Below are 20742 nucleotides of genomic sequence, written 5' to 3' on the forward strand. Positions count from 1 at the left end.
CAGACAGACAGACACACAGACATACGGACAAGATTGCAAAATTATGTTTTTCCGTATCAGTGAGGTGTAAAACGTCGAGATTCTTGAAAATCTCGATTTTTTCCACGATTACAATACTTTCTCTATACTTCGTACATACGAGAAAGTAAAAAGAACTATGATAGAAAACTGATAATTTTTCCTTTATATGAAATCCTCAATAGAAGACGATGTATTAGCTACACATTCAAATACAAGACGAGCGCCATCGACTATTGTTTTATGTAAAAGTACCTTACATTATTGATAGAAAAAATGATGAAATGAAAAAAATGTAAAGACTCATTATATTTGGATAATACTTCAAATGCCGGATAATACCTTCATATGCCGGATAATACCTTCGTTTGAAGGATAATATCTGCATATACCTGATAATACCTTCATATGTTGGATAATATTTTCTTATTTCGGATAGTACCTTCATATTCTGATTATACCCTCATAAGCAAGATAAACTTGTAAAAGTTACTTTATCTGCACCATGGATGTCCTGTTATAAAGTATACGCCGTTGTTTTACGTCGACATTTTATTTTTGAAAGTATGACAATGAGTCTTGAAACAATAGCTACATAAGTATTTTGTTGATATAATACGCTACGTCATCTTCAATTCTCATAAATGGCACTTATCTGTTCCCGCCGTATGCAATATTTAAAAATAGCCTCTATGCAACAATTAATATAGATACAATAGTATGTTCATAAAATCAATGATCTAATCGTTACCTAACATATTTTTACCGTGTGCATTACCCATGCCGATTGTTTACATAACACATGTCGTGTTGAGTTGACCAGTGAACACATGGTTTAAATTTATGTAACAAAACTTTTTTCCTGCTTGCGTGGGCAGCTCGCCTATTTAGAGCCGTCAATAAAGGATTCCACCCCATGTGACGCTATTTCTCTACTGCTAATTACAAGCAAAATAAATGTGAGTCAATTATATATTTGTGTCTATTATCCTACACGTTATAGATTTTAACAACAAACCAATTGTCAGAACCTAAGTTATACTGCTTGGATGGAGTTCTAGAACTTGCTAGGAGATCCTAAAAGAGGAGGAGGGGAGAGGGGACGAAGACAAAATGTCGCTTGTTGTTGGTTAGTTTGTGTTTTTTTTGTTTCACCTTTATTACTCACATAAGAAGGATCACGTACCAGCCTAATTCAGTGTCAGCGAAATTGTTTCATTTCAAATCTTCTAAACTAGAGACTACACAAATGTATCAGGCATGAGCAACTATCGTACCCTGTACGACTAGTCTGGTTCTATGACCTGGGCGTTTAAAGAACTAGTCTGGTCAGGCACCATTGATTCTAAGATCAGCACTCTTAGCCTCGAACCATTCAACTAGTGACATACTAACAACTATAGGCGGTGGGTTTTTTTTTCTAGAAGAAAACTATATTGTAGTTATAAATCGTGTTGTGTTTAAATATTTTACTTAGATCAATTTTATCAGCATATTGACATAAATCACCCTTAATATTTTCTATTATAAATGCCATAAAAGCTTAATTGATTTGAAGCGTAAATCATGTTCTTAAAACCCGTGATTATTTTTGCACTGTTCTGCACTTTTAAAGAAATCTTAGACTAGCGCTCGAAATCGGAAGTAGAAGAAAACGCACTATTTTTAAATGGAGAAAATTGTGATGTATTTCTTGTTCTTCTAAGTATGATTGTTTTATCGATCGTGATCTGCTTGGTGCACACCTCAACCGCTCTAGCAGGTGACTAGAATAACAGACCGAGATAATCTCGGCACCTAGAATATAATATAATATAAATAGTAATTATATAAGTTTAGAATATAAGCAACTTAGTATTGCTAAACATGAAAAATAGACAATGTTTTTTATTCAAATTTGAAGTAAATTTTGAAGTAAACTAGCCTACATGGTAGGGAGGCTACTAAATGGTAGATAAAAGGAAAAAAATTCCCTACGCAATCCCATTTGATAAATAAATGTTGGATAAATAAAATAAAACGTACACGTATAGTTAAGTATAGAGTATAAATCTAGATCTAGTATGGAAATTTATTATAAAAAAACACAACCCAGGTAAGAACAACATCTTTTGTATTAATGTTAACGAATGGTTTTTAAAACTGTAATCAATGTGGAATCATGAACATCTCGAAAAATAATTGATATTTGTAACTCTGGTATCAGTCAAACCTTTTTGTATTTTGGTATAAAACACCGTAAAGTAAAGTATGCATAATGCACTTACTGTAGTAATAGATTCAAGGTTGAAGAATTCGATTACTCTCCGTATATTTTGATGGCAACATCCCATACTGAACTGAGTTTATGATAAGATGAACATTTTTTTCGGGGGAATTATAATTTAAGTTTTTAATGATACTTGATACACAATGTTTTATCTTTAAGTATGTCTACACAGAAAACTTTATTGAAAGAAAGCTATAATAGGCGGACTTTTTGAAAAAAAAAATACTTTATGGGGAAAATCTGCAGCGGCTTTTTTATATAACCGAGATGGGAATATGCGATTTAAATACAGCTTATTGACAGATCTTAGCAGTGAAAAACGATCCTAAAGACGCCATTTTCTGTTACCCTACAGAACACAACCATGTTAACAGAAGATTACACAACGACGATCTGGAGCCCCAAGACGAGCCCGAAGGGGAGCCGGACGAAGAGAGCTCCACATTTGGCGTGGAAATAGCGCTCTACTCCTGCCTCATCATCCTGGCCAGCGTCGGCATCTTCTGCACCTTCCGCAAGCCCAAACCCCCGCCCCCGCAGGAGCGGCGCGTCAGCAAGGAGCCCACGCCGGAACAGAGCAACGCCGGGACTATCCCCAACCTAGAGGCTATGGACGAGGCCCAAAAAACGGAAGGTTCTGTAGGTGAGTCGTGTCTCCTCAGGTGTGAAGGTTCTGTAGGTGAGTCGTGTCTCCTCAGGTGTGAAGGTTCTGTAGGTGAGTCGTGTCTCCTCAGGTGTGAAGGTTCTGTAGGTGAGTCGTGTCTTCTCAGGTGTGAAGGTTCTGTAGGTGAGGTCTCCTCAGGTGTGAAGGTTCTGTAGGTGAGTCGTGTCTCCTCATGTGTGAAGGTTCTGTAGGTGAGTCGTGTCTCCTCAGGTGTGAAGGTTCTGTAGGTGAGGTCTCCTCAGGTGTGAAGGTTCTGTAGGTGAGTCGTGTCTCCTCAGGTGTGAAGGTTCTGTAGGTGAGTCGTGTCTCCTCAGGTGTGAAGGTTCTGTAGGTGAGTCGTGTCTCCTCAGGTGTGAAGGTTCTGTAGGTGAGTCGTGTCCCCTCAGGTGTGAAGGTTCTGTAGGTGAGTCGTGTCTCCTCAGGTGTGAAGGTTCTGTAGGTGAGTCGTGTCTCCTCAGGTGTGAAGGTTCTGTAGGTGAGTCGTGTCTCCTCAGGTGTGAAGGTTCTGTAGGTGAGTCGTGTCTTCTCAGGTGTGAAGGTTCTGTAGGTGAGGTCTCCTCAGGTGTGAAGGTTCTGTAGGTGAGTCGTGTCTCCTCATGTGTGAAGGTTCTGTAGGTGAGTCGTGTCTCCTCAGGTGTGAAGGTTCTGTAGGTGAGGTCTCCTCAGGTGTGAAGGTTCTGTAGGTGAGTCGTGTCTCCTCAGGTGTGAAGGTTCTGTAGGTGAGTCGTGTCTCCTCAGGTGTGAAGGTTCTGTAGGTGAGTCGTGTCTCCTCAGGTGTGAAGGTTCTGTAGGTGAGTCGTGTCCCCTCAGGTGTGAAGGTTCTGTAGGTGAGTCGTGTCTCCTCAGGTGTGAAGGTTCTGTAGGTGAGTCGTGTCTCCTAAGGTGTGAAGGTTCTGTAGGTGAGTCGTGTCTCCTCAGGTGTGAAGGTTCTGTAGGTGAGTCGTGTCTCCTCAGGTGTGAAGGTTCTGTAGGTGAGTCGTGTCTCCTCAGGTGTGAAGGTTCTGTAGGTGAGGTCTCCTCAGGTGTGAAGGTTCTGTAGGTGAGTCGTGTCTCCTCAGGTGTGAAGGTTCTGTAGGTGAGTCGTGTCTCCTCAGGTGTGAAGGTTCTGTAGGTGAGTCGTGTCTCCTCAGGTGTGAAGGTTCTGTAGGTGAGTCGTGTCCCCTCAGGTGTGAAGGTTCTGTAGGTGAGTCGTGTCTCCTCAGGTGTGAAGGTTCTGTAGGTGAGTCGTGTCTCCTCAGGTGTGAAGGTTCTGTAGGTGAGTCGTGTCTCCTCAGGTGTGAAGGTTCTGTAGGTGAGTCGTGTCTCCTCAGGTGTGAAGGTTCTGTAGGTGAGTCGTGTCTCCTCAGGTGTGAAGGTTCTGTAGGTGAGTCGTGTCTCCTCAGGTGTGAAGGTTCTGTAGGTGAGTCGTGTCTCCTCAGGTGTGAAGGTTCTGTAGGTGAGTCGTGTCTCCTCAGGTGTGAAGGTTCTGTAGGTGAGTCGTGTCTCCTCAGGTGTGAAGGTTCTGTAGGTGAGTCGTGTCTCCTCAGGTGTGAAGGTTCTGTAGGTGAGTCGTGTCTCCTCAGGTGCAGGTGTGAAGGTTCTGTAGGTGAGTCGTGTCCCGTAAGGTGTGAAGGTTCTGTAGGTGAGTCGTGTCTCCTCAGGTGTGAAGGTTCTGTAGGTGAGTCGTGTCTCCTCAGGTGTGAAGGTTCTGTAGGTGAGTCGTGTCCCCTCAGGTGTGAAGGTTCTGTAGGTGAGTCGTGTCCCCTCAGGTGTGAAGGTTCTGTAGGTGAGTCGTGTCTCCTCAGGTGTGAAGGTTCTGTAGGTGAGTCGTGTCCCCTCAGGTGTGAAGGTTCTGTAGGTGAGTCGTGTCTCCTCAGGTGTGAAGGTTCTGTAGGTGAGTCGTGTCTCATCAGGTGGGAAGGTTCTGTAGGTGAGTCGTGTCTCCTCAGGTGTGAAGGTTCTGTAGGTGAGTCGTGTCTTCTCAGGTGTGAAGGTTCTGTAGGTAAGTCGTGTCTCCTCAGGTGTGAAGGTTCTGTAGGTGAGTCGTGTCTCCTCAGGTGTGAAGGTTCTGTAGGTGAGTCGTGTCTCCTCAGGTGTGAAGGTTCTGTAGGTGAGTCGTGTCTCCTCAGGTGCAGGTGTGAAGGTTCTGTAGGTGAGTCGTGTCTCCTCAGGTGTGAAGGTTCTGTAGGTGAGTCGTGTCTCCTCAGGTGTGAAGGTTCTGTAGGTGAGTCGTGTCTCCTCGGGTGCAGGTGTGAAGGTTCTGTAGGTGAGTCGTGTCTACTCAGGTGTGAAGGTTCTGTAGGTGAGTCGTGTCCCCTCAATTTTAGGACCAGGTGAGCTGCAGGATTTCACGTGTCAACAGGAGTGTTTTCATTAATCGTCATTTTAATAACATCTACGAGGTTTTTTTAACATTAGCTCGTGCCATAACATTTGAATGAACAATGTGTTAATGAGGTCTTAGATAAGTAAACTAATTGCATATTTGTATTATAACATTTTCATTAGGCGATAGCTTCATATGACGTATACACGTATATATATATATATATATATATATATATATATATATATATATATATATATATATATATATATATATATATATATATATATATCCTACTGTAGTTGGAGACGATAAGAAATCTAAATCGGGGTCTGGCAACAGTGGCAACAGTGGCAACACTGCCGTGTCCGCGCCTTCCGGAGCGTCGACTATATCGAAAATTTCCAGAGTCGATGAGGAGCCAAGCGACTCGGCGTCGTACGTGTCCGATACGTCCTCCGTGTCGCAAGCTTCCCGCCCAACAAAAGCGTCGAGTTGATTGGCGCATGCGCACTGCCCTTTCTCGCAGCAGAGACTGATCGTGTGGACGGCAGCTACGTTGAATTATAGTGAACTGTTATGGGGTTAGGCGTACCTGTATGAGTGAATAGAACTACTGGTGAATGTGGACTTTGATGAGCTGACGTTTTATTTATAAGCTGTGCTATCATGTTTTGTATAGAGTTACTCATTATTGATTTATATAATTTAAACCTAGAACACATGCATTGATATACATTACATGGTACGTTGTTTTTATTAAACAACACAAACATATAATTATTCTTATATAGATCTAGATTCAATAAATATTTTATAAAAACAAAATGTTTTTTTTTTAAATTGTATGTAGAGTTGTATGTTTGTTTATTATTCAGCAGATTCAGGATCAGTTTTGATTCCCACAAAATTATATGTGTAACGGTGCTTGCTTAACTGTAGAAATAAGATTTGAAACTCTTTTTGTTTGGAAAACAGAACTTTTCAAATTAATTACTAAAAATTAATTCAATATGCTTTATATGCACCATATTAAAAAAAATGTTTGCGACTTTAAAGTGCAATGAACTATGAGTTAGTCCCTTGCCTTTTCCCGGTACCTACTCTCTGCCTAAAATAGCACACGGCCAAAATGTTCCATAATCCGATATTAGAGCTGTTCAGTCGTTTTATTAAGTAAAGTTCCCTTTCAAACAATGGGCAAGTGAAGTAGAGTTTACTGTGGCATATGAAGTGATTATGTGGTCAGCATTTGGCCTAGCCGCCTTTACTTTCCCTAGCATGAGTTAGATACCCATCATAGTTGGGTGGCCTCAGGGACGCCCTACGACTTGTTTTATTAATTTTAAGCATGCGACAACTAAGTCCAGCACTTTGCCTGCTCATGTGGCCCGGCGAAAATGCTTTTACTAACAGGTGAAGGGATGGATGGCGGGTGCCTGGCGCAAAAAAAACCAGGGTGAAGGTTGGTGAAGAAGGTGTAACCTCAGGTTGTACTAGGATTATCTTTTAATGAAATTTTTATTTTGCTATTTTATATTTTTAAACACTTTTTAAAAATGTGAAAATTAATCACTAAATCTATCTAAACCCTGAATAGCTAAAATGTAAATTGTTAAATAAAGATTAGTGTATATTTCTACAAAATGTGACCTCTAAACACAGAATTAAAATGGTTGATATGCTAAGGGAAACTACTGATATAATATTTGGAAAAGCAAACTTAGCTCGGTTACCTCCCCATATAAAAAAAATTTAATGCGGAATTTGAAAAAAAAATATTGTTATATTTAAATTGTTATATTATCTGTTGAGTGCAATTTGAAACTTATTAGAACATAACTTCAAAAAACGTTGTATATATATAAAAACTCATAAGCAAAAAGTATTTTTTAATATTCAATCTATTTAAAATAAAAAAAAAACATGTAGCTGAAATACAATAAAAGTATAATGAACATTTTAGATATTACATTAAACATATATTTAATACGAAAAATAAAAAGTCAATCATAAAATTTCAATAAAATTGTAATAAAACATTTACGCACTTACATACATTTAAAAAATATATATTTTCACATACAATGACATTTTTACATTTTTAAAGTTTAAAACTGTATGTACAATCAGCACACACAGACCATACCTGTATTAAACTTGCATAAGTTCATGTTTTACTTTATACAAAATTGTAGTAGTTATATTATATATTTACTGCTAAACAATAAACTTTTGTATAATATTCCTCAAATAAAACATAATAATTAATTTAAGTTATTATAAAATAATTAAAATTGGACAACATTTTAGATTGTCTTTCAAATATAGCCTACTAGTGTTAACTTTTGTACAATCATAACATTCAAGGTTCAGAGGTCAATGCACTAAAACCCAAACATTTAATTTTCAGAAAACAATGCAGAATGAAAAAATTAGAAACATTTGATTTTAAATTCTAAGAATGTTTTTTTCTCTTGGTCAAAACTATAAATTAGCACACATGAATACTGGACAGTGAAGGGTTAAAGAACAGTTTAGCTCTTTAGTGGACACATGTCAAATGTTGGGTCATACCTTTATGCTGAATAACAAATAACACATAATTTAATATACAATATTCAAATTGTTCAGCAATACACATTTTCTTAGCAACTAAGCTAAAATTCAATCTAATATGCCATTTTAGGACTGAATAGAAAATAAAACTGGTTTTACACTAATCTCCATAAATGTTTAATAAAAAGAATGAAGTAATTCAACAGCTATTAAATAACACATACAAATAACAAAATGGTAAGAAGTTACATTTTCAACCGTGTTCTTGTGACATTTGTGTTTTGTACATACACTAAATGCTGGATTTATGAATAAAGCACCATGAGAGTTTTCTTGCATGGCTTTTGTTTACAGTTGGCCAAGCACTTGCTAGTTAAAAAGCAGATTGTATAGAGTGATGCTATTTTTAGAACTTCAAGGGAGGCTAGAGATATCACGCTTGGGTGGTATCCCTTTGGGTTGTTCTTTGGCTTTACCAAGTCCTTCAAAGAGGAGAATGCTGGGAAAAAAAGTTTAAATACATGTTAGCAAGAGATAAATATTTTGTCTAATGCTCATATCAAATTATTATCACATGATAGACATTGAAATAAAAATAATCTTTCTTAAACAAATATAAACAAAAGAAAATTTTAAATGTAAATGAGACATTAAAAATATTAACTAAAATGTTAAACAAAATGTCAGGTTAGGTACCTAAATTTTACAGAATAAAATTAATAATATAAAACATTAAATTTGTGTATGAATATTCTTATATAAATGAACAGATTAAATAAATAGCTCTAAAAAATGTGTGATGTTTGAAGATGGATGTAAAAATGGAACCCAAATAAATCTATTGGCTTACAATTTGAGGACACTTGATTTCTTGCCCAACATCATCTTGACGAAGTCGGTGTAGTTGATGGCGTCCTTGTGGGTGGAGTCCACCTCCTTGATCATGTTCATCACCTCCAGGTGGGTCTTAGCCTGGCCCAGCTTCTGGAGCAGGTACTTCACGTCCATGACATCTGGTGACATTGGACATTTGGTGCTTTGTTTTACATGTGTTACTTAGATTTACAAATGATGTATGTTGATATGTGACATGTGTTGCTTTGTTTTACACATGATGTATGTTGACATTTGACATGTGTTGCTTTCTTTTACACAAGATGTATATTGACATTTGACATTTGTTGCTTTGTTTTACACATTATGTATGTTGACATTTGACATTTCTTGCTTTGTTTTACATGTGTTACTTAGATTTACAAATGATGTCTGTTGACATATGACATTTGTTACTTAGATTTACAAATGATGTATTTTGACATATGACATTTGTTACTTTGTTTTACACATGAAGTATGTTGACATATTACATGTGTTAATTAGATTTACAAAGGATGTATTTTGACATATGACATTTGTTACTTTGTTTTACACATGAAGTATGTTGACCTATGACATGTGTTACTTAGATTTACAAATGATGTATGTTGACATATGAAATGTGTTGCTTTTTTTTTACAAATGACATATGTTGACATATGACATTTATGATATTGATCATGAGAAACTTGAGCACTCACTCAGATCACCAGATAAATCTTGATCACATTCAATAAACTTCACTGAAAATAAACAGAACGTTTTTCATGTCTTTATTTAAACAAATGTAAAAAAAAAACTAACAAGACGATAGTTTTAAATTATGATTAAATTAACCTCATACTAAAATATATATACATTCAAGTTACAAATTTATCCCATTTTATTCTCAAAATAAAATTTTAAAATTAATATTGATAAGTGGTAATAAGGTAGGTAAGCCAGGCGGAACTTAATAAAATTGTATTTCTAGGGTTACCTACCTTTGTACTCTTTCAGTTTGAACTCGAGATCTTCATCCTCGCTGTAACAGTCGTCACAGAGAAATTCCTGAAGAAAAAACGTACAAAGAACGCTCAAATTTTTGTTGTCAAGTAGCTATACACATATCTTCATCTAAACTTTATCTATTCACTAATTATAATTTAGTTTTAAGTTAAATCTTGGATAACATTAATTATTTAATTACTGAAAAAAAGTGTGACAGTAGTAATACATTAAGAATAGGCTACCTTATTAATTTCGTCTATTTCTGCTTCCCATCTTCTCATATACTCGCCGAACGCCTTTCCTCCTGAAAATATCCCAAGATTTTCATATATAGGCCTACACTTTATGCATTTCCATTCAAATATGAATACTATAGGTATATAATTACTCGAATTAATGATTTGATCAGTTGTAAAGGGAGATCATCAGATAACTTGGGTGTTAAATTATATGTGGTGTAACTGTTCGGCAATTATTATTTTTAAAATATTAATATTCTTTTTTCATGTGTAGCGTATCAAAACAATTGATAGGCTAATATTTTAGTGGGTTTTTTTCAAAGTAGACGCTTTTTGTTTCATCATGTCACAAGATTAATTGATCATTGAGATTAGTTCGTTTCTTTTTGAACGAACATTTTTAATTCTCAATCTTTGAGATTAGTTCGTTTCTTTTTGAACTAACATTTTTAATTCTCAAGTCACTTTTGTCTCAAAGAGAGCCCGACTCAAGTACCGGAAGAGGCTGGGAGGGGCGGGGGTGGGGGGTGTCTTGATGAAACAGATGAAAAAATACGTGAATGTTTGTCGTGCTTTTATCTGATTAGATCATCTCCTTAATTAGATCGTGATTTTAGAGGATGAGACAGAGATTGACATCTGCTTTTTGATGCGTGAGTATTATGACATGGAGTGTAGCATACCTATTTTTGTTCAGCCCCATAAAACCAGTTTGTTGGTAATGGTCTATAATGAAAATAACTAATTAAAACGTATGTCTAGAGTCTAGATATTACACTTAGCTAAGGTCGCTTTTGGTGTTTGAGCTTTATACGTTGTATTTGTTGTATACATATAATAATTTATTGTCATTAATTTGTATTTTGTTTTTAGTAGTAGAAGTATCAGTAGCATAAGTTTAGGAGCTTTACTGATCTAAATAATGTCTTCAGTGTGATAATTTTGGATCAGATTGGAATGCACCAGTCAGCAAAACTCGTATTTTGATTACGTTCATAAAGCTAAAATATTTATAAGAAATCAATCAGTCATAAAATGCTAATAATAAATACAAAAGCTGTGATGAAATACATAGGCGCCAGGCGAAGTACACACGTAGACGCCAGGCTGGCGTATACACGTAGACGCCAGGCGAAGTACACACGTAGACGCCAGGGTTGCGTTTACACATAGACGCCAGGCTGGCGTATACACGTAGACGCCAGGTGAAGTACACACGTAGACGCCAGGCTGGCGAATACACATAGGCGCCAGGCGAAGTACACACATGGGCGCCAGGCGAAGTACACACATAGACGCCAGGCTGGCGTATACACATAGACTGGCGTACACAGGCGCCAGGCGGAGTACACACAGGCACCATGTTGACCTCTGGGATGGCTGTAAACCAATATTATATCCTCTTGGAGATTTGTGTACATGACCTACACTCCTCAATCGATGAAATGCGATTCACGGGAAGATGTTTGGGTTGTATTTAGGGAGAGTAATTGGGAAGAAGAGGGTCTTAGGGTTGGGAGGTAGAGAGGGAGAGAGGGAGAGAGGAGAAAGAGAGTCGAGGGAGGCTGACAGAGCTGGGAGGGGGTAATGAGGGTTATGGAGGAGGCGGGAACAGAGGTAGAGGATGGCATAACCGCCAGCAAAAATATGAAACTGATCTCCGAATAATTTCATCATCCGAGTTATATTAGTGTGGGGGACAGGGGGGGTGGTGATGGGGTACGGCAGTGTTTCTTCCAGACATTTTTCTCCTGGGGGCACTTGAAATTTTCGGGGGGGGGGGGGGGCGGTAGACTTTCTTCGGGGGGGGGGGAGGGGCGGACACTGTTAAAAGTATATATTTTCTATATAAATTATATAAATTTAATTTCGTTCGGGGGGGGGGGGGGGGTGGGGGCGGTAAAAATGCCTGGAAAAAACTCTGGGTACGGGTGGTGGAATGTGAAGGTTGTGATGGGGGAGGTGGTGGGGATAGAGTACAGAACGAAACAGTTCGAACCAGCTGGCAAGATCTATAAATCAATGTGTAACGCACGTATTAAGGTCAAAAGGTTAAGGTCTATTTAGGGGTAATAAATAATCCATACGGGTTTGAAGTTCCAGATTTAATGAAGAAGGTCACATGGTTGACATTTTAATTATCATGATTATAATGAGCTAATGAGGGGACTGATAACATGGGCTGCTGCTTTACTCTCCGTACCTCTCTCCCTTTCTCTCTCTCTCTCTCTCTCTCTCTCTCTTGATCTTATTTTTCTGTCATATCTTTCTCTATCTGAGTCTGGCTATATTCTCTTTCATATAATTTTGTCCTTGTCATGTCAGATAGTATTTGACACATCTAGTATAACAATATAAGCAACAACTATTTCTATAGATAAAACACAAGAGTACCTACAGATATACTTACAATTTAACAAAACAACTATTTCTACAGAAAAGAAAAACAACAAACAGCCAAGTAGCCCTATTAAAAACAAATTACAACTTAACAACAACAGCTGTTGTACAACTATGGCTACAAATAAAAATAAACAACTATGGCTACAAATAGGATGTTTCCCAAGAGTCCGGCTTAAAATTTATCGCCACATGTTAGTCACACATCAACATTTCGTACTGTAAACAGGGAAGTTTATTTCTTGAAAGTTTTAACAAAGATTTAAAATGTAAACAAGAAATAAAGAAAAAATAACTTTCAACTAGAATCACGAGTAAAATTGTCTAATCTGATGTCAGACTGATGGTGCTTTTGTTTGTTTTTAGTTGTGATGTCCTTTTGATAAATGTTAGCAGCACTGTGGTATGTTACAGAAATATTTTTTCTACTTTCGATTTCTATTCACTGGATGCTGAGTGTGATCTGGTCACGTGATGTATTGTTTACTGGTAATTTGACCAACCCCCTCCCTCCCTCCAATTTACACACGCAGACATTAACAACAGCAATCAACCAGTTCAGTGTTGTCATGCTAGTTAATTAACTCTAAGTGTGACGTGTTAATTAACAGTAGGTTGACGTGTTTGTTTCACTGTGTTTTGTTGATATATCCTAAAGCACTATGCCTTTAAACAATACAAGATAACTGGGGGAGGGGGTGGGGGGGGTAGAAGGGCATGGTTATTCAAAGAACAGAAAATAATCGATGATAAGAAAGAAAGACCATCCTACACATGGTGCCCCTTAAAGACAAGCTGTGTGAATTACGTCACTTAATAGACATTTTGTTACTACTTCATTCATGCTGTAGCCACTCTCTAAAAATACACACGACAGGCAGCGTGGTGGTGCTTATTCAGGAACCAGAAACAGACGAACGGTTCTGTTTAAAAATAGCCAACTCTGGCACTAGGTCACCTGCAAGTCAGTCTGCTGGTACAGGTAAGGCGGAGATACCTGTTGAAATCTCAACTCACAAGAAACGGTTGATTCACAAGAAATCTGTCACGTGACTTTATTAGCTAGTAGAACAGCTGGGTGGAGGGGGGGGGGTGTGACAGAAGGAGGGGTGGGTTTTCTGGATGGGTCTGATTAGGGGTTGGTAAATCACTGGCAGCTTGTTTGAATGGGAGAGAGAGAGAGAGAGAGAGAGAGAGAGAAAGAGAGAGAGCGAGAGATCTATTTTTGTTCAAGCCCCGCTGTATGGATAGTTCATGACTAAGTTATCTAGTTTATTTCTAGCCATACACTATAGTAGCTATCAGCTACCGTGGTACGAAAAATGCTATTTTTTATCTTTTATTTCATCAAGAACTGATAAATTTAACTGGGATTTTCCAGTCTTACGTTTCTGACTTATTTTTCATTCCTACTGAAGTCATGTATACTTACTAGCAAAAGCCACATGTATTTGTAGTAAACAGTGTATCGTGTTAGCTCATTCGAAAACCATTGTAAAACGTGAGGAGGCCGTCCATAAAAAAATGGTTCGCACGATCAACTCTACGTGGATGGCAGTGCATGTTGAGTGAGCATGGAATGTGGAATTGGTTGAGGGGAGGCAGGGGGAGGGGGAGGCAGGGGAGGGAGCTCTGCATGGAACAATGGAGTCAGATGGTATCTATAATTGTTTGTGACGTTTCTGTGTCAGTTTCTCAACGTTGTGTGTCTAACCCTTCTTTTAATATCTAGATTTCTGGCTTCCTTCCCCTCCCCCCAACATTTGGATGGCTGCCTCCTTCCCCCACTTCTCCAACATAACAATGTCTGCGCCCCCCCCCCCCTACCCCCCCCCCCCCCCCCCCACACACACACACTTGTCTGGACATCTGGCTTGTCGAGAGTTTATTTTAGCTGTGTCATCGTGACACAGGAATCACAATAACGGTTATTGCTGCAGCAAACTACATTTATAGCTACCACTACAACGGCATGTATAGCTACCACTACAACTACATTTATAGCTACCACTACAACTACGTGTATAGCTACCACTACAGCTACATTTATAGCTACCACTACAACTACATTTATAGCTACCACTACAGCTACATTTATAGCTACCACTACAACTACATTTATAGCTACCACTACAGCTACATTTATAGCTACCACTACAACTACATTTATAGCTACCACTACAGCTACATTTATAGCTACCACTACAACTACATTTATAGCTACCACTACAACTACATTTATAGCTACCACTACAACTACATTTATAGCTACCACTATAACTACATTTATAGCAACCTCTACAACTACATTTATAGCTACGACTACAACTAGATTTATAGCTACCAATACAACTACATTTATAGCTACGACTACAACTACATTTATAGCAACCACTACAACTACATTTAAAGCTACAGTTGTTATGACAATATACCAAATTCTAAATTACAGATGTACTAAAGGAGCCATATTGCTTTCGAATTACATGTATTACATCAGAAAACGATTCCTTGAATAAAAAATCCTTCTTTTATTTACATTTTACACACACCTGTTAAACAGACTAATTACAGACTAATTACCCTCGCGTCAGATGGCAATGTTTAAGGAGCAAGCATCCCCCTTCCCCATACTAACAACCATACACAAAGCCCTACAAAGCTAGCAATAAAAAGACATGTACATGTATTTGAACTCAGCTCTCGTTATGTGTGTGGGGGTTTAAGCTGTGCAGTATGTCAACAATTAGTGTGGAGTGACCGCACTTCACTGGCAAGTGTTAAGACGATGGTAAACAAACACTCAAGTCAGATAACTCTCGGTGGACTAGGAAACGACAACTCCGGCGAGTCCGAGACTTAGGAGACGGTTCGCTTTGGGGTCGTCATCACAGAATGGTACAAGGATTACAGCAAAGACAAGCTGGGTTAATGAGTTAGTTTTTTAAATAATACTAACTTATTTTTCACATTTCAGACTTAACGAAACTAAAATATAGTAAAACATTGTTTATTAATAAAGAGTAACCTAATCTAGTATATCAAATAAGATGTATTATGGTGGAAAACTCTGTTGACTGACGTAATTTGTTTTTCTCTTTACAATAAGAATTAAAATGAAATAACATAAAATAAGAAATAATGATACTAAACAAGACACACGAAGGGACTTAACCTACAATGGAAAGGGGAAGTAATTTACACCAAAAAAAAAAAAAAAAAAAAAAAAAAAAAAAAAAAAAAAACAACAACAACAACAACAACAGCGGAGATAAATTACCTTGTTTGTCAGTTGGGTTAATGGCAGGCATCTTGTGAATGGAACTGTCAGCCCTGTAAGGTCTCGACTCTTGACTTCTGTACACAGCTCTGGGCTACAATCAAATCTTGTAGACTGTTCTTGTGTCTACACTGTCTACTGTTACAGCTAAATCTTCACATGAATCGGTTGAATCTGTCTGACCGTAAACAAAACAATGTGTCAGCCCAACAAGTTAACAATGAGATTTGGATCAGCACTTATATAGGAGCCTGGCGTAGAGAGGGATTTTAACGCGACCACTTCACTGTCTCATCTAGCCGGACATAGCTAGTTCACGCTGCTTCAAAAAACAGGACATTCACTAATTCACGAGGTTTGAAATTACTTGCTGGGTTTTTTCGGCAAACGAAACTTTCCTAAAAAAGGACTACACATTTAACTGTTGCAAAAGATGCTGTTTGTGTTTATTACTCAGTAAAAAGTGGGTAACCAACTTGATGCTATTTTTAGGTACACGATTCTACAAATAGAAATTATACTCTAGCCGGAAGTAATTACTGAGTCAGGGTCACAAGGTCACCTCTTCAACCAAATTTCTCCTGACATTTACGAAATGTCATGGACAGTATTTTATTCATTTTTTGTATTTCAGTTTCTAGATGTTTCTTTATAGTCTTGTATCGAAATAGACATAACCCATAAAACAGTACCCCCCCCCCCACAACCCATTAAACTTAACCCCTCATGACAAGTTTCTACTACACAGAATCTGTTTACGAAATTAAGATATTATCCATTAGTGACTGTACTGCACGGTACTCATTACTGCGTTACACGGCTTCCATGACAGCTAGAGGTGTAGAGAGGAGATAGAGAGGTGGGGTGGGCTGAGTAGCAAGTGTAAGGAACAAGTGTGGTAGTGGGCTGTAGAGTAAAAGGGGGGGGGGGGGTTGGGAGGGTAGGGATTGTTATGTAAAATAAATGTTCCTACTTTTGATAAAGAGATTGAAACACAAGCAAAAACTAAGTCCAGCTTTCCTGTTAGAAAAGTTTTACGAGATAAAACTGTTTAAAATGTTATCAGATAATTTACATTTTATTTATAGTTTTTGTTTATTCTAATCGCAACTACGCACATTCACACACTCAGACATAGATCTACATACAAACATAGACATACACGAAAGTAATGACACACTCACACGCATAATCACACCAATACAAAGACACAAACTGCTCTCTCACACACGCATATGCTGACACACACATGAATAAACACATACACATACACACAAGCACATACAGACAGACAAGCGCACATCTGATTGCTGTAGTGCTTAATCGTATGAATCAAATGTTTAAAATTTTCTTCCGGGTTCTTATGGCCTGTGTAAGTGTGTGTGTGCGCCTGTGTAACTGTGTATGTGCGTCTGTGTAAGTGTGTGTGTGTAAGTGAGTGTGTGTGTGCGTCTGTGTAACTGTGTGTGCGCCTGTGTAAGTGAGTGTGTGTGCGTCTGTGTAAGTGTGTGTGTGTGTGTAAGTGAGTGTATGTGTGTGAGTGTATGTGTGTGCTCCTGTGTAACTGTGTGTGTGCGTCTGCGTAAGTGTGTGTGTGTGTGAGTGTGTGTGTCTGCGTCTGTGTAACTGTGTGTGTGCACCTGTGTAAGTGTGTGTGTGCGCATGTGTAAGTGTGTGTGTGTGTAAGTGAGTGTGTGTGTGCGCCTGTGCAACTGTGTGTGTGCGCCTGTGTAAGTGTGTGTGTACGATTATGTAAAAATGTGTATGCAGGGTTAATATTTGCAAAAGTGAGGTATGAAGTTCAAATAGAACACATTTTGAACATTACATTTTATCTTAAGTCGTTAAACTCATCTGACTACCATCCGAGGCTACGGGCAGGGAGGGGATTAAGGTCATTAGTGTTTCAACAACCAGTGTGTTACCGAATCTGCGCATTTGGTCTGCCAGTTTGGAGTGGGTTATTCTTCTTTTGCGTCATTAAATCCTGGCCATAGTTTTTTTTTTTTAAACCCGGAAACTTTCAATTAGACGGAACAGGAATTAAATAATCCCGAGATATTAAAATCTTCTGGTCGTTACTCACCGTTATAGAAAACCTTTCAGTATTTTAACAATGTGTTACATTAACTGGTTTTATAGTATTACGACCTAAACACAGCAGTCTTAGAGTCTATAGATTTGTGTTTCTGTTATGTAACAGGAGTGTTGAGTTTATTGGTCTATATACACATTCGCCTAGGTAGGTACGGGAGGGGGGGGGGGGGTAGGCCAGAAATGTGACTAAATAAAAACAATAATCGGAAACATTAACTGTACTAAAACAGTGTTGAGAGAGGGGACGGTGAACTTGGTGACGTCATTTTGTTTCGAGAGGGGGGGATGTCTAGATTTTTGTCACAACGTGTGATAACATTGTGTGTAGAGAAACTATTTTCAAAAAAACGTTATGTTCCACTATGTACCTTGGTGAAACTACAAGATATGTCTGTCCTTGTGGTTAAGTCCAGAGCTCTGGTTCAATCACCGAACAGTGAAAACAAACAAAAAAAGTAAGCGCTGCTGGTGGGCAGAGGTAGGGGCGCTGCTGTTACAAGTCTCGACCGTTTACGAGAAAGGGCAATAGCCCATTGTTCACTCGTGTAGGATAATCGAGTTGCTCTTGTCTTCTGGTATAGACAACTGATGTAGTATTGTTCAAGGGAGGCCAGTCACGTGGTGCTACTCATAAGGTCATACGAAGGTCATACAAAGGTCAGTTGAAGGTGACACTTATTAAAGACGTTGGACTACTGTCGCTTGAGTCAATGGTTGGACTTAAACAATTAAGTCACGGTTGGGATAACCATGACGGCTAATTTTAGTTAATTGATGATACGTGTGGGACAAATATTTAATTTAATGTTTTGATCATGGGCTGGGTTTATAACTGGACGATCATCAAAACATTTCACTATAGGCACTGAGTATTGACAGGGACGGCGTGGTCGAGTGGTAGAGCGTTTGGCTGCTGGTCCGAAGGTCTCGAGTTCAGACGTGACTATAGGACGTTCCTGAGTCTACCCACCATTGATGGGTACTTGCCTTATTTTGTGAAAAGGCGGCGGGGTATAGTGCTGACAACACCATCCCTTCAAGGAGCAGATGAGCTCTACTTCACCTGCCCAGAGGCATAGCGAGGGGGGGGGGCGGGGGCCGACCTTATGGGAGGCGCCAAAAGTTTGAGGGGGGGCGGTGCAAATGAAAAGTTCGAGGGGGGGGTGCAAATCGAAAGTTTGTCCCCGGGTGCCGGGAAGGGTCGCTACGCCTCTGCACCTGCCCAATGGATCGCTAGTTCTAAAGAGGAATCTTTAACTGGGTATCGGCACTCATGCTAAGGCCGGCAACAACACCATACAGATTACAAAAATACGAGTCAAGCAAGGTGATAAAAATAATACATTCACGGAACAACCACGAAACCGCGGGAACAGGGCATTTCCCCCCTGTCAATTACCCCCCGGACATTTCCCCCCCGACATTACCCCCCGGAGTAATTACCCCCCTGTCAATTACCCCCCAGTCAATTACCCCCCGCCCAGTAGGACATTACCCCCCCCCCCCCCCTCCGGACAGGGTTAGAGTTAGGGTTAGGGTTAGGGTTAGAGTTAGGGATAGGGATAGGGATAGGGTTAGAGCTAGGTTTTGGGGCTAGGGTTAGGGTTAGGTTTAGGACTAGGACTAGGGCTAGGGTTAGGGTTAGGGTTAGGGTTAGGGTTAGGGTTAGAGTTAGGGCTAGGGTTAGGGTTAGGGTTAGGGTTAGGGCTAGGGCTAGGGTTAGGGTAAGGGTTAGGGTTAGGGCTAGGGTTAGGGCTAGGGTTAGGGTTAGGGTTAGAGTTAGAGTTAGAGTTAGGGCTAGGGTTAGGGCTAGGGCTAGGGTTAGGGTTAGGGTTAGGGTTAGGGTTAGGGCTAGGGCTAGGGTTAGGGTTAGGGTTAGGGTTAGGGCTAGAGTTAGAGAGGGTTAGAGCTAGGGTTAGGGTTAAGTTTAAACCAATGACTAGCGTTGGTTTTGGTTTTGTGTAAAGTTTTAGGCTAAGGTGGATGTTTAGGTTTTGGTCTTTTTCTTAAGGTTTGGATTAAAGTAGTATATAGGTATAGAATTCTAGTTAGAGTTAGGATTCTAACTTGAGAGGGGGGGGGGGGGTAATTCCCCGGGGGGGTAATTGACAGGGGGGTAATTGACAGGGGGGTAATTGCTCCGGGGGGTAAATACGGGGGGGAAATGTCCGGGGGGTAATTTCCAGGGGGGTAATGTCCTGTAGCCCGAAACCGCACATAAAAAAGCAGGCATTTCTTCTATAAGAAAACACTTTGCTAACATAACCATCTTTGTTAACGTAACACAAAGGTTTGATTCTTTAAGATTTTCTCTCTCTCTCTCTCTCTCTCTTTATATATATATATATATATATATATATATATATATATATATATATATATATATATATATATATATAAAATATTTATTTAACGTTAAGTATTAAGGATTATTAATGAGGGGTCAGCTACATGTATTATGTATTACAAAAGCTTGCTGCATTTATCCGTAACAAAAGACCAAGAACAGAATTTTTAAAAAACAATAAGTTACTCAACTTACCCAAGTCAAGACCTCCACATACAAAATGAATTTTTTTAAACCAATATTTCTCAAGCGTCGTCAGAAGTTATGCAACAACTTGTGAAAATGTTGATCAATAACTATCTTGAACGGGGAAACAAGAAACTCCGCTGGAAAAGGGAAGTAAATCGAGTCAAAGAAAGCGTGGTCTAAAAATAGCCACTTCTCTTCAGATCTACTAGATAGCAGATAGGCTGTATATCAACAGGACAGGGTTGGTAGAGTACGCAGGAAAACAAAAACATGAACGAGGAAAGAAGACGAAACAGGATGTGAATAAGGCATTACTAGTAAAGAAAACCCGTTGTGTCACGGGCTGATTCATGCTGTGATAGATCTACTACTTACATGTTATCCCCGGCCACTGGCTGCTGCTGTTACTTGTAAACAGACTCTCCGTTACAGCCAGGCCGTTCACTGGTCCAGCCCTCCCCTCCCACACACCTCCCCCTCCCCTCCCCACGCGCCCTCGCGCGTGTTAA

At 39.2% G+C, this 20742-nt stretch overlaps 2 protein-coding genes across 4 annotated transcripts; one reads left to right on the forward strand and one right to left on the reverse strand.

Annotated features, from left to right (window-relative positions):
* Nucleotides 1-1663: 1663 nt before the first annotated feature.
* Nucleotides 1664-6052, forward strand: LOC131940071 (uncharacterized). The gene is made up of 3 exons (XM_059298634.1): nucleotides 1664-1780; nucleotides 2643-2930; nucleotides 5559-6052. Exons 1-3 carry the CDS (start codon nucleotides 1726-1728, stop codon nucleotides 5753-5755), a joined length of 540 nt encoding a protein of 179 aa, XP_059154617.1. The 5' UTR covers nucleotides 1664-1725; the 3' UTR covers nucleotides 5756-6052.
* A 1081-nt stretch (nucleotides 6053-7133) lies between these two features.
* Nucleotides 7134-20692, reverse strand: LOC131940043 (allograft inflammatory factor 1-like). Of its 3 annotated transcripts, none has more exons than XM_059298582.1 (8): nucleotides 20609-20692; nucleotides 20240-20370; nucleotides 15601-15774; nucleotides 9924-9985; nucleotides 9675-9741; nucleotides 9393-9434; nucleotides 8666-8828; nucleotides 7134-8314 (listed from the first exon to the last, which is right to left on the reverse strand). In XM_059298582.1, the coding sequence occupies exons 3-8, from the start codon at nucleotides 15629-15631 to the stop codon at nucleotides 8230-8232; spliced, it is 450 nt and encodes a 149-aa protein (XP_059154565.1). In that variant the 5' UTR covers nucleotides 15632-15774; nucleotides 20240-20370; nucleotides 20609-20692; the 3' UTR covers nucleotides 7134-8229. The 3 variants fall into 3 exon arrangements, with proteins under 3 accessions (XP_059154565.1, XP_059154566.1, XP_059154567.1); XM_059298583.1 differs by lacking the exon at nucleotides 20609-20692 and adding an exon at nucleotides 20549-20564; XM_059298584.1 differs by lacking the exon at nucleotides 20609-20692 and having other exon boundaries at nucleotides 15601-15778; nucleotides 20240-20507.
* Between the last annotated feature and the right edge of the window lie 50 nt (nucleotides 20693-20742).

This window comes from Physella acuta, unplaced genomic scaffold (genome assembly GCF_028476545.2).
Source record: "Physella acuta isolate Inbredline_101_S28 unplaced genomic scaffold, ASM2847654v3 ptg000308l, whole genome shotgun sequence".
NCBI lineage: Eukaryota > Metazoa > Mollusca > Gastropoda > Physidae > Physella > Physella acuta.

What these genes read in the sequence shown, in the direction of transcription:
- LOC131940071 (XM_059298634.1), top strand. Translation starts at nt 1,726, where the DNA reads ATGATTGTTTTATCGATCGTGATCTGCTTGGTGCACACCTCAACCGCT. An exon ending in CACCTCAACCGCTCTAGCAG is followed by an intron (nt 1,781 to 2,642) that starts GTGACTAGAATA and finishes GTTACCCTACAG; the next exon opens with AACACAACCATGTTAACAGA. An exon ending in AAAAACGGAAGGTTCTGTAG is followed by an intron (nt 2,931 to 5,558) that starts GTGAGTCGTGTC and finishes ATCCTACTGTAG; the next exon opens with TTGGAGACGATAAGAAATCT.
- LOC131940043 (XM_059298582.1), bottom strand. Translation starts at nt 15,631, where the DNA reads ATGCCTGCCATTAACCCAACTGACAAACAAG. An exon ending in CAAACTGAAAGAGTACAAAG is followed by an intron (nt 9,435 to 9,674) that starts GTAGGTAACCCT and finishes GTTTATTTTCAG; the next exon opens with TGAAGTTTATTGAATGTGAT. An exon ending in AGATTTATCTGGTGATCTGA is followed by an intron (nt 8,829 to 9,392) that starts GTGAGTGCTCAA and finishes CAATGTCACCAG; the next exon opens with ATGTCATGGACGTGAAGTAC.